The sequence below is a fragment of the Hyaloscypha bicolor genome (genome assembly GCF_002865645.1).
Source record: "Hyaloscypha bicolor E unplaced genomic scaffold K444scaffold_118, whole genome shotgun sequence".
In the NCBI taxonomy this organism is placed as follows: domain Eukaryota; kingdom Fungi; phylum Ascomycota; class Leotiomycetes; order Helotiales; family Hyaloscyphaceae; genus Hyaloscypha; species Hyaloscypha bicolor.
This window is the reverse complement of record NW_020194620.1, coordinates 1,790,220-1,806,657: the sequence shown is the minus strand read 5'-3', so window position 1 is coordinate 1,806,657 and position 16,438 is coordinate 1,790,220. Positions and strand designations below refer to the sequence as shown.

General features: G+C 51.2%; 4 protein-coding genes across 4 annotated transcripts; 2 read left to right on the top strand and 2 right to left on the bottom strand.

Moving 5' to 3' along the window:
- Nucleotides 1–529: 529 nt before the first annotated feature.
- K444DRAFT_616416 (uncharacterized protein) lies at nt 530–1,569 on the top strand. The gene is made up of 2 exons (XM_024880919.1): nt 530–557; nt 625–1,569. Coding segments are annotated over exons 1-2 (495 nt in total). The 5' UTR covers nt 530–555; the 3' UTR covers nt 1,118–1,569.
- A 4,912-nt stretch (nt 1,570–6,481) lies between these two features.
- Nucleotides 6,482–7,419, bottom strand: K444DRAFT_616413 (uncharacterized protein). Its single transcript, XM_024880918.1, has one exon. The coding sequence runs from the start codon at nt 6,936–6,938 to the stop codon at nt 6,696–6,698; it is 243 nt and encodes an 80-aa protein (XP_024733474.1). The 5' UTR covers nt 6,939–7,419; the 3' UTR covers nt 6,482–6,695.
- Nucleotides 7,420–9,212: 1,793 nt separating this feature from the next.
- On the top strand, nt 9,213–10,235 carry K444DRAFT_654629 (uncharacterized protein; the record flags this gene model as incomplete). Its single annotated transcript, XM_024885950.1, has 1 exon — nt 9,213–10,235. One exon carries the CDS (start codon nt 9,213–9,215, stop codon nt 10,233–10,235), a length of 1,023 nt encoding a protein of 340 aa, XP_024733473.1.
- Nucleotides 10,236–11,850: 1,615 nt separating this feature from the next.
- On the bottom strand, nt 11,851–16,387 carry K444DRAFT_645239 (uncharacterized protein; the record flags this gene model as incomplete). Its single annotated transcript, XM_024885069.1, has 8 exons — nt 11,851–12,381; nt 12,757–13,175; nt 13,221–13,298; nt 13,349–13,450; nt 13,501–13,766; nt 15,303–15,759; nt 15,808–16,243; nt 16,292–16,387. The coding sequence occupies 8 exons, from the start codon at nt 16,385–16,387 to the stop codon at nt 11,851–11,853; spliced, it is 2,385 nt and encodes a 794-aa protein (XP_024733472.1).
- Nucleotides 16,388–16,438: the final 51 nt, after the last annotated feature.

The window sequence follows — 16,438 nt, the reverse complement described above, 5'->3', positions numbered from 1 at the left end:
TCCCCCAACATTTCTATGATATACACTCTCGAAATGAAGCCTTCTATACTTTCTACCGCACTTTTGGCGGGACTTGTTAGCTGTCAAACAGTCAATGTCTTCACTACGCTAGAAACCTTATATGTGATTTCTACACAAGGTCAAATAGGCCCTCCCACGACTCAAACACTCTCAATGTCAATAATCTCTTCATTTGTTATTCTATCCACGTTACAATCCTCAGCAAGCTCCAAAAGCACCTCGAAAAGCTCAACTTCGACCTCGATATCTTCAGCAACGTTCACGAGCCCGGCTAAGAGCTCAACTTCGACGAAGGCAAGCACCAGCTCAAGTGCGGCGTCCTCCAAGTCGTCGAGCTCGAGCTCCTCATCCTTCAACACCAAGATCTCGTCAAGAAACGGCCCCGCCCTCCCAGCAGCACAAGTCTACCAAAGCACTGGACTGTACTACCACAACAAGCACCGTCTTAACCACTCCGCCCCTATCATGACATGGAACCCCACCCAAGCCGCCATCGCGGCCCAAATAGCCTCCAGCTGCAAATTCGCACACAACATGTACGCACCCTCCCTCCCTCGACCCCTCCCTGACGCCCCAATTGTACTAACCCCGTCGCGCTCACAGGACCGTCGCCGGCGGCGGCTACGGCCAGAACCTCGCGGCCTACGGCTCCTCCGGCCCGGTCTCGACCTTCTCCCCGGCGCTCATGCTCGCCAAATCCATCTCGACCCAGTGGTACTACGGCGAGGTCAACAACTTCCTGCCGTCGTATTACGGCCTGCCGACCCCGGACCTGGCGAAGTTCGCGGGCTATGGGCACTTCACGCAGGTCGTGTGGAGCGGCAGCGCGACGGTGGGGTGTGCGAGCCGGTTCTGTGCGGCGGGGACGGTTTTCGCTGGGGTCGAGAGTTGGTTTACGGTGTGTAATTATGTTGCTCCTGGTACGCTTCCCCCCCTTCCTCCCTCCCCTGTCCTGTGTGTGTCTTGTGGGGGTGAAACCTTTGGAGAAGTGGGGGTTTGGCTGATGGTTGGATGCGGGGGGTTAGGGAATTACATTGGGTCGTTTGGGAAGAATGTGTTTCCTCCTCTCGGACTGCCTGCTATCGGTCCCGTCTAGGTTTTAGGTTTCGCGGACCCCGGGTTCGGGGTTCTGAGTGCGTTCCTGGCGCGGAATTTGGGTTTGTGGTGATCCGTGAGCACCTCCTGTTTATGGGAGATGATGGATCGGTCCTCCGCTTGTTCCACTTATAGGCGTGTCCCCTTCTCTGCTGTATATACGAGCATCTTGTTCTACATCCACCTCCTCACTAGATGTGTTTGTTTCCTGTGCAGGATCGTGGGGGAATGACGCACTTTTATTGTGTCTGAGACACAAGAGAAGATGACTCGCTGAGCCTCTGAAATAATCGAAAAGGGGGCAGAAACTTCCGGGTATCCTGAAATCATTGCAAGACCACTTGGCCAAAACGCTGCATTTAAGCCAGAGCTAGCTCTCTCCGAAATACTCAGGGTTCCTTGGTGCAATAAAACGCATACATCCTGAGTTCTCCGGGACAGGAGGTGCTGCGAGGTCTGAGTAGACACTTGTGGCGAGTTCTCCGGCTCGGAGCCAAGGGTAGACTAAGATTGAAGCCCATCAAATTATTAGCGGGGAAGAACTTCAAAGGATTTTGATTACCTAGCTCGCGGTGGAAAGGAACAGTGGCACTGAATCCTCATTGTCCCATGTCAAAATTGGACATATGTTTGGAGTAGAGTGGAGAGGGGTGGGAATTGGTTCCTGGAATTCCTGAGATATGTGGAGAGAGTAGACTGAACGTACAATATCGCATGCGTACAATTAGAGAGGTAGTGTTTGCAATGTTCAGCTTGACTTGGGACGTTGAAAATGAGTGCCGCTTTTCCTATCCGCCAGGAGCCCAGTTATCACCAGCATCACCGCCTGTCTTCAGAACGTAATGGATGGGTCTGGATGGCCTTTTCCCGGACCAGGAGGTGCGCCCCTTGTTCAGATCTTGCCATCGGCATGTCCACTTCTGGATAGGCATCGAGGATGAAGCCAAGTAAACGTGGGTTTCTCGTCGCAACAATAGATAGGTAATCGAATGCAAGATCTATGATGCAGGATGAGTGGGCTTGACCAGAGTCCCAAATCCGCAATCAAAATACCCTCTGCACTTCCTTATAACCCCATATCGGCATCCCTAAGGCTGCAGCGGCTTTCCATGTACAGTCGACATCGGGCTCATTTACCGTGTGGTAGTGAAATGTGTTGTTGGCTTTGGCGGCTAACTTGCGATGTTTGCCAATACGACCTTTGAGGAGCTTCCCTCTCCTGGCGGCAGAGGCCCAGTGAGTGGCGGTCGGTCTCCGTGGAAATTGTTCATTCATGTTGACTAAGGCAGTAGATGCCTATCGCGAAGGGACAGAAGCAGAAGTGGATGCTGCAGCCGAGAAACTTCACTTCAGGTTCTCACCTAATTTGATGGGTTCGCGGTAGATAAAAAAACCGGCACTAATATATATTATCGATATCATCAGTCAACATTAGACAGCAGAGGAGCCGCTTTTCAAATATTCTAAAACGCCAGGGACAATTGGGAAGTAGAGTTTGAATGTGCCATAGATCGATGGAAACATTCCAAGGGGAGGTAGCTGGAATGGTCCAGCTCAACTTCGAATATCGAAATCCCAGTGCCGCATTCTGTGTCCATGGCGAGAGGATTCGGGTTGTGCTTCGACGCGCGATTGGTCAAGTGTATAGGCCTTTGGGGCTCCGGATATGAGGTGGCGGGGATTTGGAGGTGATAGCAGTATACTGATGGAGGAGACGAAGGGCTGGATGGTATACCGCCAGATGAGCAAGGAAGGGCGTGTCCCAACGTGGATGGAAGGTGTGGGTTGCCATTTTCAGGTTGTGTGTATTGTTGGACGAGGAAGTTACCTACGCTTTGTTGACAGATGTCTGAGAAAGACGGTCTGTCGATTATCGTGCGTAGCCTGGTCGTTTGACCGCCTCTGTTCATCATTTCCAGCAGCTTGTTCGTTTAAAGATCGTGCCTCCAATGCCGTAAATGGTTTCTGGAAAGGACCAGACAGCTTATCCGAGAAATGGGGCAAAGCCTGTTGTATCTCGAGGCTCGAGGTTGTGATCGCGGAGACGAGACTGACTTGACTGCTGAGCGACTCTGCTGGTAGAAGATGTATTGAATACAGTTGGTGATGTGGGTCGCAGGTTTTATGGTTAGAATACCTGAGATAAGTAGGTGGTCAGGAGGTACTGGCTGCCAGTCTGTCAATTGTGCCGCATGTGATTTCTATTTAGTTCGTGGCAGATCTGAAGGGTTTGGAGGAGACTTCACCGAAATTGACAAAGAATGATGACACAAACGTTGGCGGTGATCAGGGCAACAGTAAGAGACTGACGTGAAAAAAGAGCAGAAGGGCTGTCATGCTTTGGGGAGCATGCGGCCTGGTTGAACGAAGAGAATGGAGAAGTCTCTCTTACCTCCTTACTTACAATGCTGCCTTGTCCTCGATCGCTCGGAGGCAGAATGAATGGGTCTAGCATGAAGTGAGGACTATTGAGAACTTTGGGGAGACTTGTTGGAGGGGTTGGGAAGTGGGAAGAGACGCGACTTAGACCACGAGAGAATGACTTGTCCTGTTGTGCTGCGTCGCCGGGGCTGATGTCAACACTCGTCAACTCCGAGAGCATAAGTTCCAACAACCAGGCAACCATCGAGCAAACCGTGATATTCAGCAGGTATGGTGCAATCAAGACCCGCGATTCGAAGACACGGCGAACTCGAGAAGCCTTCGCTGCTCGTGACCATCTTCGGATGCATACTCCCATTCACGAACCTGCTGCGCGGTTCGAGGAGCTGCAGATTGGTCTATGCAGTGACAATGCATGTCTCTCCTCCTCATCCTCGATTAACTTTCTTTTGAAGACTGAAAATAGGATAGGCTGTGTCCTTCTGACTTGATCGCCACACGTGGCTTGGCGAGCAGATCCGTTGTGGAACGTCTGAAAGACACACATTGATCCACGCATGGATATGGAATCGCTGATCTGGGAGGCGAGTATTGGAAGGCCCACAGTGAACTGAAGTTGTTCTCTCGCGAGGAGCGGAGTAGAGTGGAGAGGGAATGGGAGGGAATACAAGCCAGATCTACTAACAAACGGATGTGAAGAGGGGGGAGCAGAGTGATTCGTGATAGTGATTCATGCACGGCAGTAGCTGTTACCTTGCAGGACAAATTGAAAGACGTTGGCTCGATTGCTTTTTCCGTGCAGAAGAAGAGAGAGGCGTACGGTCGTATCTGTACAAACCGGTCACCGTCGAGCCAGATCTACAAACAGATCTTCAACGTGTGGAGGGGAAAATGCGATTCGTGGTGAGTGGCACTCGACCTCTTGAGACATACTGGGAGGATGAGGCTGGACCGATCTCTCATGGAGGTTCGAACGGGTAGAGGCTTTACGGCCGGTCTAAAAACAGATCCTCAGCGTGCAGACTAGGTAGAGTAATTCGTGCTGTTGGTTCATGTATGGCGAGGGTTGCTGACTGCTCAATCTATTAAAACATACTAGGAGGAGGCTGGAATGCTTTCTCATCGAAGATAGAACGAGTAGAGACTTCACGGCTGTACTCGTTTGAGTTGATCACCAGTAAGTCCCGATGATTTGCAGAGTGGAATGAAAGAGGAGACCCAATCGACTGACGCAATGAGGATATCTGGCCGAGTTGCTGGAGGTTATCGGACAGCGCAAGCTGGACTGTTTCATGGTGAAGAGTGAACGAGGAGAGGCTGCCGCCTTTCAACTCGGTCCCCGTAAGTAGCTTTATTGTCGACGGCATACACGGCCGTATGAATCATGTATTGAAAATGACTGGCCAACTTGAGTTTGAGACTTTACTGTTCTATTATGAAGAATACGGGGTGGTTGCCGCTATCGCCTATGATCAGCGGAGGACGAACAACGTATGAAGAAGATCAGAAGGACGTATTCGACTTGATTCGGGCAATAAACAAGCCTCGGGAGTCTGCGGAGAGACATTGAAATCCGGGGTTTGAACCCTTTTGTCTCACAGACGGGGATGAGACATGCACCGATGGAGAGACATCCATTCACGTTGAAGATAATCTGAAATGAGGATTGAGACGTTGAGCAAATCATAACAGTGGCTTGCACCAAGAAGGTCATCGTCGGAAGTTACAGGATGGTTCACAGATTACTCTCCTGATACAAGGCCTCAGCCTCGCCAAAACCTCGTGATTTGAAATGAAGAGAAAGGAGGTGGCGGGAGCATGTGACAGCCCCAATCAAGCAGCAAAACTTCCCTGCGACGAACCAATATCATTAAGCGCCAGGAACACGAAACCCGACCACTGTGAGAAATGGTCATCACACCCACAGCAGCGCGTAGGTCAGAAGTGAGAGGTCAATAGGCGCCGAATGAGAGTCAAGAAGTGGCGTTCTGGGCAGTGATTGGGCCTTAGCGAAGTTGACTCCAACACAAGGCTTGCCCGGCTTTGGATGATTCGTTTCAGGAGAGTGAAGAATGACGACAGAAGAGGAGGAAGAAGACACTTTTGGTTTCGATGGAGCTTGTTTCATCGTGAGCTAAGCAGGGCCTTATGACGGTTGTTTATCTGATGGAGGCGTCATGGAGGGAGCAAGGGGAGCCTGGTTGCAGAGAGAGCGAAGAAGAAATATGAAATTGCAGAGAGCAGAGTCTAATTTCTCCAGGCAGAGAAACACCGAAGACGGATCGTGGCAGCCCATGCGAGGTAGTGAGCACTACTGTATCGGCAAGCGCGTTATGGTGAGGTAAATTTAGATCGGAATGTTGATAATGGTGGTGAAGAAGCTCCATCCGTCGCTCTGGATGAGTGTGAGAAATGCATATCGCAACAGATTATGAACATGAATGACAAGGATGGCAAGGATGCAACGTCAGCGTAAATGCCTTGCATAAGTTGGAGGTCGTTTTGGAACACTGTGCCTTAGACGTATGCAGGCAGAATAGCCTGAAGATCGAGGAGGAAAGCCGGGGGAGCTCAAGATGGGGGATCGCGGGAGGGAGCTGGCTGGCTGTCTGTCAGTCATCGGCCTGTCCGGAAGTTCCTTGCTGCAACTCTGCTTACAGGGCAGGGAGGGAAGAGGCATGGCAGGGTAGGGCAGGGAAGGGAGATGACTCGCTCGGTCATGCTGGATCGGGGGGGGGGGGGGGGGGATGTCCCAGCCGAACGGTGCAGACTTGTGAGGCTGGACTCCGGACTCTGGAGGTTTGCTTTGCCAAGGGTAGAGGGCAGTGGGTCGTGGGTCGTGGGTCAGAGGGCGGCCAAGGACAGGCCGTGATGTGGACCGACACACGGCACGTGCAGATCGAAAATCGAGGCCAGGTCGACGGCCTATTGGAAGATATAATAGAGGCCCATCCACCACTCAGGAATTTGCTTCGACATCTTTTGCTTGAATCCGTCGACACTGCAGCCAACCAGCACTCCGGCTCAGCCTGAAATCCTGCATTTGGCAGCGCCGCACGCTTTTGTTATTTTGATTTGTCCCTATTTATTTCATTGATTGCTCACACATTCGCCAGCACTCTTGACCCGCAACAAAACTGGGTGAACCCACGCCGCCGGCCATCGGACCTCGATCACGCCGTGCGACCCTCCCGAACTTATACTTTTGTGTCCACGGCCTGCCTGCCTCTGCCTGCCTGCCCACCCGCCTCCGCCTCCGCTTGTGCTGTCCACCTCAGGTGGTCGCGCTCCGTCTGCCCTGACGACGAGCCGGACTTGGAGAGGAAGAGCTCGCTCATCACGCTCACGCTTGCCTCAATCGGGCCTCTCACCGCTCTTCCACCTGTCAGGGAGCAGCAGCAGCAGCAGCAGCAGCAGCCCGTCATCAACCTCACTCCCATAACCCGGTCCACCAGTGACCGCCACCGCGCATCTGTCGAGTCGTCGACTCTCGACCTCATCCTGCTTTTGTGCTGCCAGCCAGCAAGAAGCACCAGCCTCACAATCACGCGTTGGGCACGAGACAAGCCGATCACGACTTTGCCTTCTCCCGAGCACGGCGCGCAGATTCATCCCATTGGGCGATCGACCAGCACGCTGCCAATCGACACACGCTGCTGGCGGACCCATCATCCGCACGGGCTGGGGTTCTCGCGCGCTGCTTCGCTGAGTTTTCTCTCGCCCCTCCTCCCAGAGTCCCAGCCGTTTCATCATTCGCCGCGTGCGCCCTCGCCTCCCCTCGTCGGCCACTGACTGGGGGGCCCGCGGCCTTGGCCTTGAAAAGCCTTCCTTCGCTCGCTCGCTCGTTTCCCTCCCTCACCAGGCTCACCTCACCTCGCCTCGCTTCGCCTTGGACCCGAACCTCGCACTCCCCCCCCTCCCCCTTCCCCTACCTCCCCTCTCCTCCCACCCCAACCCAAACCCAAACTCAAGCTCAAGCTCAAGCTCAAGCTCAAGCTCAAGCCCCAAGCCCCAAGCCCAAGGCCCAAAAAAGCCCAAGCGAGTCGAGTCACCACTAGTCCACCTCCCTCCCATTCCCGGCCACTCACGTCTGTTCCTCCTTTTCCTCCATCAACATTTTATAGAGCCAATCACTGCGGCCATCAAATCACCTTCGAGAACACGCAAAGAAAGGCCCATTGAATCGATAACGAACGAACGAACGCACAACCGACCGACCGCACCGCACCGAATCCGCGCCCGCAAAATAGACCACTTTCGAAACTTCTGCCCTGCTGCGTCCCAATTTGATCCCTTGTATCGCATTTGGAAGCCTACGAGGCCTGCACGGAACACAGCCAATCCTTCACGGCTCCCAAACACCGGCCTCATCACCGTCGGAGCCCTATCACCGTTGCGAGTAGCTTCATCGCTGCATTTATTGGCCTGAATCACATAACGTGATTGAAAGACCCTGCGGGAAGGATTAATCTCTGGTCCAAACGCTGGTGCTAGAGCCCATTGTCGTCAAGTATTGGAGGTGAGTCGGTCCCAAAGGCGCAGCTGTGCGGAGAATTACTCTCGTCGCAGGTGATGGAGCTCCTCCACGCTTGCTGCCATCATCACCACGGTTGCGCGCTCGCGCCAGACTGCCGTGCACGCAGCTTGCGGACCTCGAGGCCAATTTGTACTGACGTGTGACCTCGACCTTAGGCACTCGCAACCCCGAACTGCGCTGTTCTCGATTATTCCCAGAGTGACCCTGTTTGTCGCGAGGGCGCATCGCAGCAGCGTTCGCAAACACGACTCCATACGGCCGGTGGTCGAAAATTCACAGCCGCACGGCGCGTCAACAGCATCACAAGAAAGCCTCAGCATCATCCGCTCCGCGCAGATCAGCTCTGGTCTGTTTTAGGACTACGCCCGCCCAAATATCTCACGCCACAGTCGACAAATATAGGAATCGGCGTGTGAAGCTGATTGACAAGGTAAGCCTAGTTTTGCATGCCCGCCAATGCATGGCCAGCGCATCACACTGGTCAAGGCAAAAAAACAACATCGTCCCGAATCTCCCCCTCCCCCAATCCGCCCCCTCCGCTTGCTCGACCGTTGGCCCAAACACTCAAACTAATACGTGTGGTTGGGTAGTCATTTCGAAACAGTCAATAATTAACTGGGGAAAGCCTCGTTCCTCCAGTGGCTCGTGAACTCGGAGGCCCGTGAAGCTATCGCCAGCTCCTCCTCGAATAGCCTCAAGCGCAGACTCCGCCTCGTACTCTCACGTGGGTGCTCAGATTCGAGCCTGATCCGCAAGCCTTACCTGCCTAGTCAACGCCCCCGGACTACATCAGCTTGCATATGTTGTGCTGCGGTCAATTGCGGTGTACACCTACCAGCTGCCAGCACATCCCACATATTGAATTGACGACGAGGCTTATTCACTAGTTGAAGGCTGGCCACCTCGAGTTTTTCGACCAGAGTTACCAGCGCGTTCCTTTCGAGTCAACGCACATTCCATTTTCAACCTAATATACCACATCGACCCGACGAAGATACCCCGTCCTTGACCGACCAATATCAGCCTGCGCCAACAGCGGACGCTCGGTTTCTGCCTATCAAGTACATCTTCAATCTCGAGTCACCTTGGTCGACGCGCCATCCAACTTGCGCCCCGACAATCAAAGCATCAACACTCTTCTCCTAGGCATACGGACTAGGAGAACACCAGACAAATGATGGAGTACGCGCAATATCAACCGCCGGCGCAAGCCCAGCACGGCCATAGTCAAGGGCACATTCAAGGAGGCTACCCAAATTCTGGTCAACATCCAGGCGCCGGAGCCCCCATTACTTCGCCTTCTCAACCTATGCACTCTCAACACGCCGTCCACACCCAGGCATCGCCAATACTCTCTTCTCAACCACAACAAGCTGGGCAACAGCAGCACATGAACTACCAACCCGCGTACCCGGTTCCGCAAGCCGGCATGCATTATGGCATGACCGGTATCTCCCCGCAGGCTGCAGCAATGGCCGCAACCGCGGCTGCTTCCGGTCAAGGATACCCATATACCCTGCCAGATTCCGGTTTACCACAAACCTCGCCGAGAATGGGTGGGGGAGTGTCAGTGAAGCAAGAGGCAGGCCGTCGCTCGCCGAAACAGATGAACAATCAGATCGGGCACGCGCAACAAAATCGGAGAATGAGCCAGGTTGGTGGTAGTCCAGCCGTGCCAAATACACAACCGATCATGAACCACGGCGCTTCTCGGCCGTCGGTGCCACCCATGCCACCCAACCAACAACACCCACAGTCCCCAGAACTCGTGTCCGGTGCTGTAGAGGAATCTCCACTATATGTTAATGCAAAGCAATTTCACCGAATCCTGAAACGTCGCGTAGCAAGACAAAGATTAGAAGAGGCTTTGCGCTTGACATCAAAAGGCAGGAAACCATACTTGCATGAGAGCAGACACAATCATGCAATGAGGAGACCTAGAGGGCCAGGCGGACGGTTCCTGACTGCTGATGAAGTTGCGGAAATCGAGCGAACAAAGGGAGATGGCGAGGGTGAAGGTGATAAGGGATCACTGGAGACACCTGCTAAAGGCACTTCCGGTGGTGGCGCTGGATCTGGCACGAAGCGAAAAGCCGACACGGACAATGCTACGCCCAGCAAGAAGACAAAGACAGCTGCACCACCTGCGAGAAGTAGTGCAGAAGATGACGACGACGATGAGGATGACGACGCAGATTGATGATCTATCCGGCATGCCCTGGATAGATATCGATCCCCGCAAAAGTCTCATTTGTTTGTTCCTTTGTCTGCTTATGATATCACGACAGCGTTGCTTTTACCGTGCTTTTGCCTTTCCATCTACTTCATCAGCGACCTGGGTAATCGATTTCGCATAAGGACTGTCTCTCTGGATATGGAGGAGATACCAATACCGGGATAGTAGTGGGGCGGAGTTCACGGGCTGGCTGCATTATCTTATTAGGGAAGATGGATGAACTGGGCTGCATATGGACGGTCGGTGGTTTTTGCACAGGACACTCGTTTTGCATGTTTCCTCTCATTGTCTGTCACTCACTTAGAGAAACTACAATACCCCCCCTTTTTCTACACTTGCATTTCCTCTTTGCTTTTAGCGATTGTTGATACATTCTCTTCTACCGCCGTCCTTCATCGGCCCTTCTCTTGTTTGTTTTTGACTTGACCTTTTTTGCGGGATAGGTCGGGGAGTCAGAGAGCGAGAGCGAGAGAGAGAGACAAGATATACACGATGGGATCACTTTGCAGCTTTGGGACTTGCACTTCGACTTATGATGGATTTGACGCAAGGCAATGGGAAGGCTGGGATGGATGGATTAGAAATTTGGCACTACATCCCTCACCGGATCAAAAACAGAACAGAACAGTACAGCTGAAGGGAAATTGAGCGAGGGCTGAAACTTATGATGATGGCATGGCTTTTTTCTTTTTCTTCTTTTTGTGTGAAGTTATGAGAGAGGGGGCAGATCAGACGAGAGAGGCGGAAGATAGGGAGAGAGGTTGGGTTGTATCATATTCCCTTTGATAACGAGCTTGAGCTGAGCTGAGCTGGCTAGCTACCTTCTGTTGAGATACATATTAAATGACGGACTGAGATTGAAACCAGGCGTTTCTTACCTTTGCATTTGTGACCTGCTGATCTACTTGTTCAAATGGGTTCACTTTGTAAGCCAATTTGGATTGCAACCATATACTAAGTGCCTCGAAAGAAGAAGCGGCTCGCTGCTACCCCCAATGCAAATATCGTTCCTCCTTCACCTGTTTCCCTCTTCGCTCATCGAGTCCTCTTGCTGCTCTTCCTACGGAGAGCACCTGTAGTAGACAGACCAACTCCCTTGTAGCAAGGTCGTCTTCCCTCGTTCTCAGCTTCCTTCACCTTCGACTTGTGTATGGGAGATGCGTTGCGTTGCGGCGCTACTTCATAGGTAAGCCTGTACCAGCGGTGTCCATTTGTGGAAGGGGGGTGGCTTTTGCACTACTTCACGAGTCACAAATGCATGGGCTTGCGCGATGAGTGCTGGGATTGGACAAGCACCAAGGGATTGGCATCAGCACTGGTGCAAGAAGCACAAGAAAAGATGCAGTGTGTAATAGCAACATATGAGATACTTGCGAAGAGGAAGTGCGTGAATATATATCGTGTGTGAGTTGCAAAGGTGAGCCGAGAAGGAGGCGTAAATTTGAGAGCGGCAGACCGAGGTCGCTCTACGCCGATGATATACAGGGGAACAGAAAAGCGGCAGCGGCACAACAAAAACACGGCGCCGCTCTTCCTTCACCCAGGGAAAACTGTATTCTAGTCCAAAACAACTACTTATCTATCTATCTATCTTGCTAATCCTCTCCCGGAAAGCAACCTCTGCAGGAATCCTGAAACTAGCACAGAACATCCTCTTCTTCGGCGCGACGTCCCTGACTTCATGGATGACTACCTCTTCATCCCCCGGTCTGACGGCGTAGCCAAGGTTCGCCGAGATCCGCGCGCAGATCTCGAGGCCCTCTTTCACGTTATCCTCGCTCTTGGTCGAGAAGCAGTGGACGTGTACCATGGGCAGCTTTGTGCTGGTGTGGGGTTCGAAGAGCTCTTCGTGGCCGTGGTATAGGCCGTTGAAGGACCCGAGGAAGTCGATAGCGGAAGCGGGTAGGTTCATGACGAAGTGGTTGATTGTTTGCGGGATCGTGAGGACTGTGGGGTTTGGGACGGGGTCGGTGGGTTTAGCGTTGAATGTGCGTTTTGCGGGGATGGAGATGGTGTTTTGGTTGGCGGTGGTGAGGTCCAGAATAGAGTCGGCTGCGTGGTGGATGAATGTATGACCATCTTCGTTGAAGGGACGGACGAAGTGGTTGACCTGGAGGGAGTTAGTGATATATTAGATAGGGTGATGTGTTTGCTAGATGGATGAAAATTTGGGTATCTTCAGAGATTGTTATCAAGGGTCATGAGCTGCCTGCCGTTTCGGTCCTTGCATAAAAGCTAATGGGCCCGGTTCCGCCTGTTGTGCGACCACTTTATTATTGCAATATGATGGATGAAGGGGATAGAGAGGAGAAGAACTAACCTAGATAGAGTTAGCTGGCATATAAAATATTGTTTGATATACTTGATAGATGGACCATGAGAATCTTCAGAACCAATAATTTGGTACTGGCACGACCGTAGAAGGCCAGGAGATGCTCATCATGGCAGAACAAGCGAAGAACTTATACAAGAGGCGAAAACTGACCTTATTTCGTTTGATAGCCTCCACCATAGCGGCGTAACTATCTGGATTCAGATCATTGGCCCAGACAAATACACGCTTCTTCCCAGCTGGGATGGCAAATGGTCCTATGCCTGCCATAACATCACACACCACCTCCCCGGGATTGAACGAATCCACAAGCCTTTTGTGTTCCGTTTGGAGTCTGCTATTCCAATAAACTTTTGAATAATCAAATTTGAATATGCAATTCTCTTCGCTGAGCTCGACGTTCATGTCGTCCGGGCCGGCAAGGACTTCGTATCCGAAAGTTCGGAATTCTGAATGCGTGCCTACGTCGTCTATTTTATTGATTACTGTTCGAATTGTCGGGTTCTTGTCTATGAGAACCTCCGCTATAACGTGTTTGTAGGGTAGATATTCGTCTCGAAGGTTCAAATGTGCTAGTCGGTGTTAGAAATACCCATCCTTCAGGGAAGGACGCATACCAACATGTCCAACAATTGCAAATCCAACAGGGATCTCATCTAGAGCATCTTCTGGCAATAGAGATGTCATAATATCATCTGATTTTGTCAGCTTCTCTTTTCCTCTTATATTTCCCCAGCGTACGTACGGTATGTCCAGTAATTGTAATCAACCGTCAAATTATATGGTATGACCTTCAGCTCTTCTGTCTTTACAGCTTCTTGCAAAATTGTACTCCATGTTGTTGGATCTAGAAATGGATTAACCTCCAGTTTCTTGATCTCGCATTATTGCTCATACCTTCAGGTTTGACCTCTGGCTTCAGCAGCATGCATTTCCCACCCTTCTTGGCCACCGCTGGATCAGGATCCAATTGAATATTCGTGATCCTCTCAAGCTTTGCAAGCTCTCCGCTTTTGTCCAACTGTGTTCGAAATCTAGTAATATTCTTAGGATTCGCGACCCTCGCCGCGGCAATGGGTATCGTCTTGGAGAAGAGCGCTCGATTTAATGTTGCGCTGGCTGATCGAACCATAGGAGGTCGAAAGAGAGACATGGATTCGGATCTGGCAGCTAAGCTTTCGTCCTATAATTTCAACGTCAGGAAGGTTCTTCAAGTCATCAGGGAGTGAGCGTACTGCCATGGCTGCATAGTGATATGATGTTGGCAATTGAGTTGTCTTTTCGAGAGACGAGTCATATGAAAACGCGACGAGGCTACGCTTTTCCCCAATTGGTCACCTTGATGTCATCAACCGACGAGGCTAGTGTTCAACACGTCTCGTCAACCTCACGTTACACACAAATTAACTGCTAACTGACACAAGATGTCTGATTCTACGAAGAAGCGAACTCTAGACGCATTTTTCAAACCTCCGGCGAAGAAAGCAAGGATCTCAGAAGAGGTCGAGGCTTCAAAAGGGAAAGGGAACAATGTCCAAGACCAAGTGAGTTAACTACGGGATTTATGCATCTCGAAAACTAATCAAGACAGCTATTCTCTCGACATCCTACATATCTCTTTCCAATACCATATCTCCCAGAATCCATCTCCAAAGAGTTGACCTCTCTTCCATCCACAATTGGTAGGGAGATCAAAGATCAGGCCCATCTTGATCTTCTCTATTTTGAACCCTTCATACCAAAGTATCTTGAACGCCAAGTCTTCCAATTCCTTCGTTCCGAGTTGCCATTTTACAGGGTGGAGTATAAGATCAAGCGTGGAGGTGTCGAGACGCAAATTCGGACACCGAGGTAGGCATTTTGGATCCAGGAGATCAAATTGAAAACTGAACCATAACAGATATACCACAGTTTTTGGGCTTGACGAAACGTCAAGATTCGACGAGAGCGGAGATATTGTCGATGCAAAGTCTGGCGAGAAGGTGCAAATAGACAAGGACTACGCCAAATATTCACCAAGACCTATCCCGAAATGTCTGGACGATCTTCGACGCTCAACCGAAGCTGCAACGGGATGCAAGTTCAACTTCTGCCTGGTCAACTACTATGCCTCCGGTTCAGACAGCATATCATATCATAGTGACGATGAGAGATTCCTTGGAGAACTACCAGCCATAGCATCATTCTCCCTTGGAGCCAGGAGAGACTTCCTCATGAAGCACAAGCCAATTGCTCCTAACGAGAATACGCCACCACCGCCGGAAACGAAACCAATAAAGCTTCCACTAGCTAGCGGAGACATGATCTTGATGAGAGGGACGACTCAAGCCAACGTGACCAACCTATTTCTTTGTCCCATACCCCACGTCCCCTATTCCACTGGTCGGGAGAATGAGACATACTCCGGGCTGCCTCCCAGTTTCCTTCCCTCTCATGAAACAAGTTGCTAATTTGTTCAAGTGGCTTCATTCAATACCAAAGAGAACAGGAAAGAACGCAGACGACGGAGGGAGAATCAACATCACCTTCAGACGAGCCATGGTGAAAGGAGGCACGGAGAACTATTACAATTACAACGTTGGTACAGGACCCGTCTACAAATGGGACAATAGCCTTCGCGAGATGAGACTGTGGAAAGCATGATTTTTTTTCCTCCGCTCTATCTGCCAAATCTCATCTGAGCATTGGCATAGTTGTACAAAGCCCGTAAGAACACCTGATACCCAACGCCATGATTATCTTGCACGTGAAAGATCTCTGTAAGTCGTATCTGCCAGGGAGGATATCCTGAGAGTTCTACCGTTGGTCCGAAAAGTACCAATAGATCCGGCTCGCCCATAACGCTTTCTGTGAGTTCGGCATCAAGCAGCTCTTGGCTGATATCGTTGGATGAGAGCTTAGATCGTTGAGACATTTCAGCGAGAGTTTTAGTAAGATCCACTAATGAGTCTCGGCCATCTTCAGCTGAAAGCAGAAGAATTGATAAGTGAGGTACTGGTGATCGTGGGGCTTCGGTGGTTGGTGTGTTAGATGCCGATTCCATGGAGGGTATGTGAGGGGCTCGTAGCGACACGGCTGGATGTTGAGGGCCGAAATATGACGAGAGCTTCCTTGTAACTGCTCTGTGAGTTGCTGGGACATAGCCCTTGAGTATTCCTAAACTATGTTAGAATAATGGTAAGTCGATTTTGAATCATCACCTACCACTCTGCTCGTGTACGGACAGCATTGGAATTCCAACACAAGCACACCAAGCTGCAATTTCAGCCACCTCGTCCACCAAAGCTTCCAATGCAGCTCCTCCTCGCCCCCCATCCTCAAGCCTTAAAATCACACTTAAGTGCTTTGGTAACCTGCTCAATCCTTTGACATCCTTCTGGATTAGCTCTGGCGTTCGATGGTGGTAGTATAGAATAGCCAGTATCCTGTCCTTCACAGCATGAAATACCATTCGAATCCGTATGTAAACCGAGAATATTGTGTGCATGATGGCATAGCACAGAGCATGCAGCTGGCTTTTCAGGAACTTCCGAACCCCCAATCTTGATCCTGTTCTAGGCTTCTCAATCCGGATGGTGGGGATGGTGCCATTTTTGCTGCGACGGGAGGGAGATCGCGAGGGAGGCGTTGGCAGGTATGGCTACAGCTTCTGTTAGTATTTCATATGCAAGATTGACTGTACACGTACTTCGAGGAGCTTCTCTCGTTCAGCTGGGGTCAGCAGATTGTGGTTGAGCTTGGCATCCTTCCTGTAAATCTGAATTTCTCTCGTCGCGCGAGGCATGCTGTGGAGAGTACCCAGTAATGAGAGTGGTGAACTTGAGAAATGAGAGGG

Bases quoted from the DNA above. Each gene is read 5' to 3' on its own strand.
- K444DRAFT_616413 (XM_024880918.1), bottom strand. From the start codon at position 6,938: ATGGGAGTGAGGTTGATGACGGGCTGCTGCTGCTGCTGCTGCTGCTGC.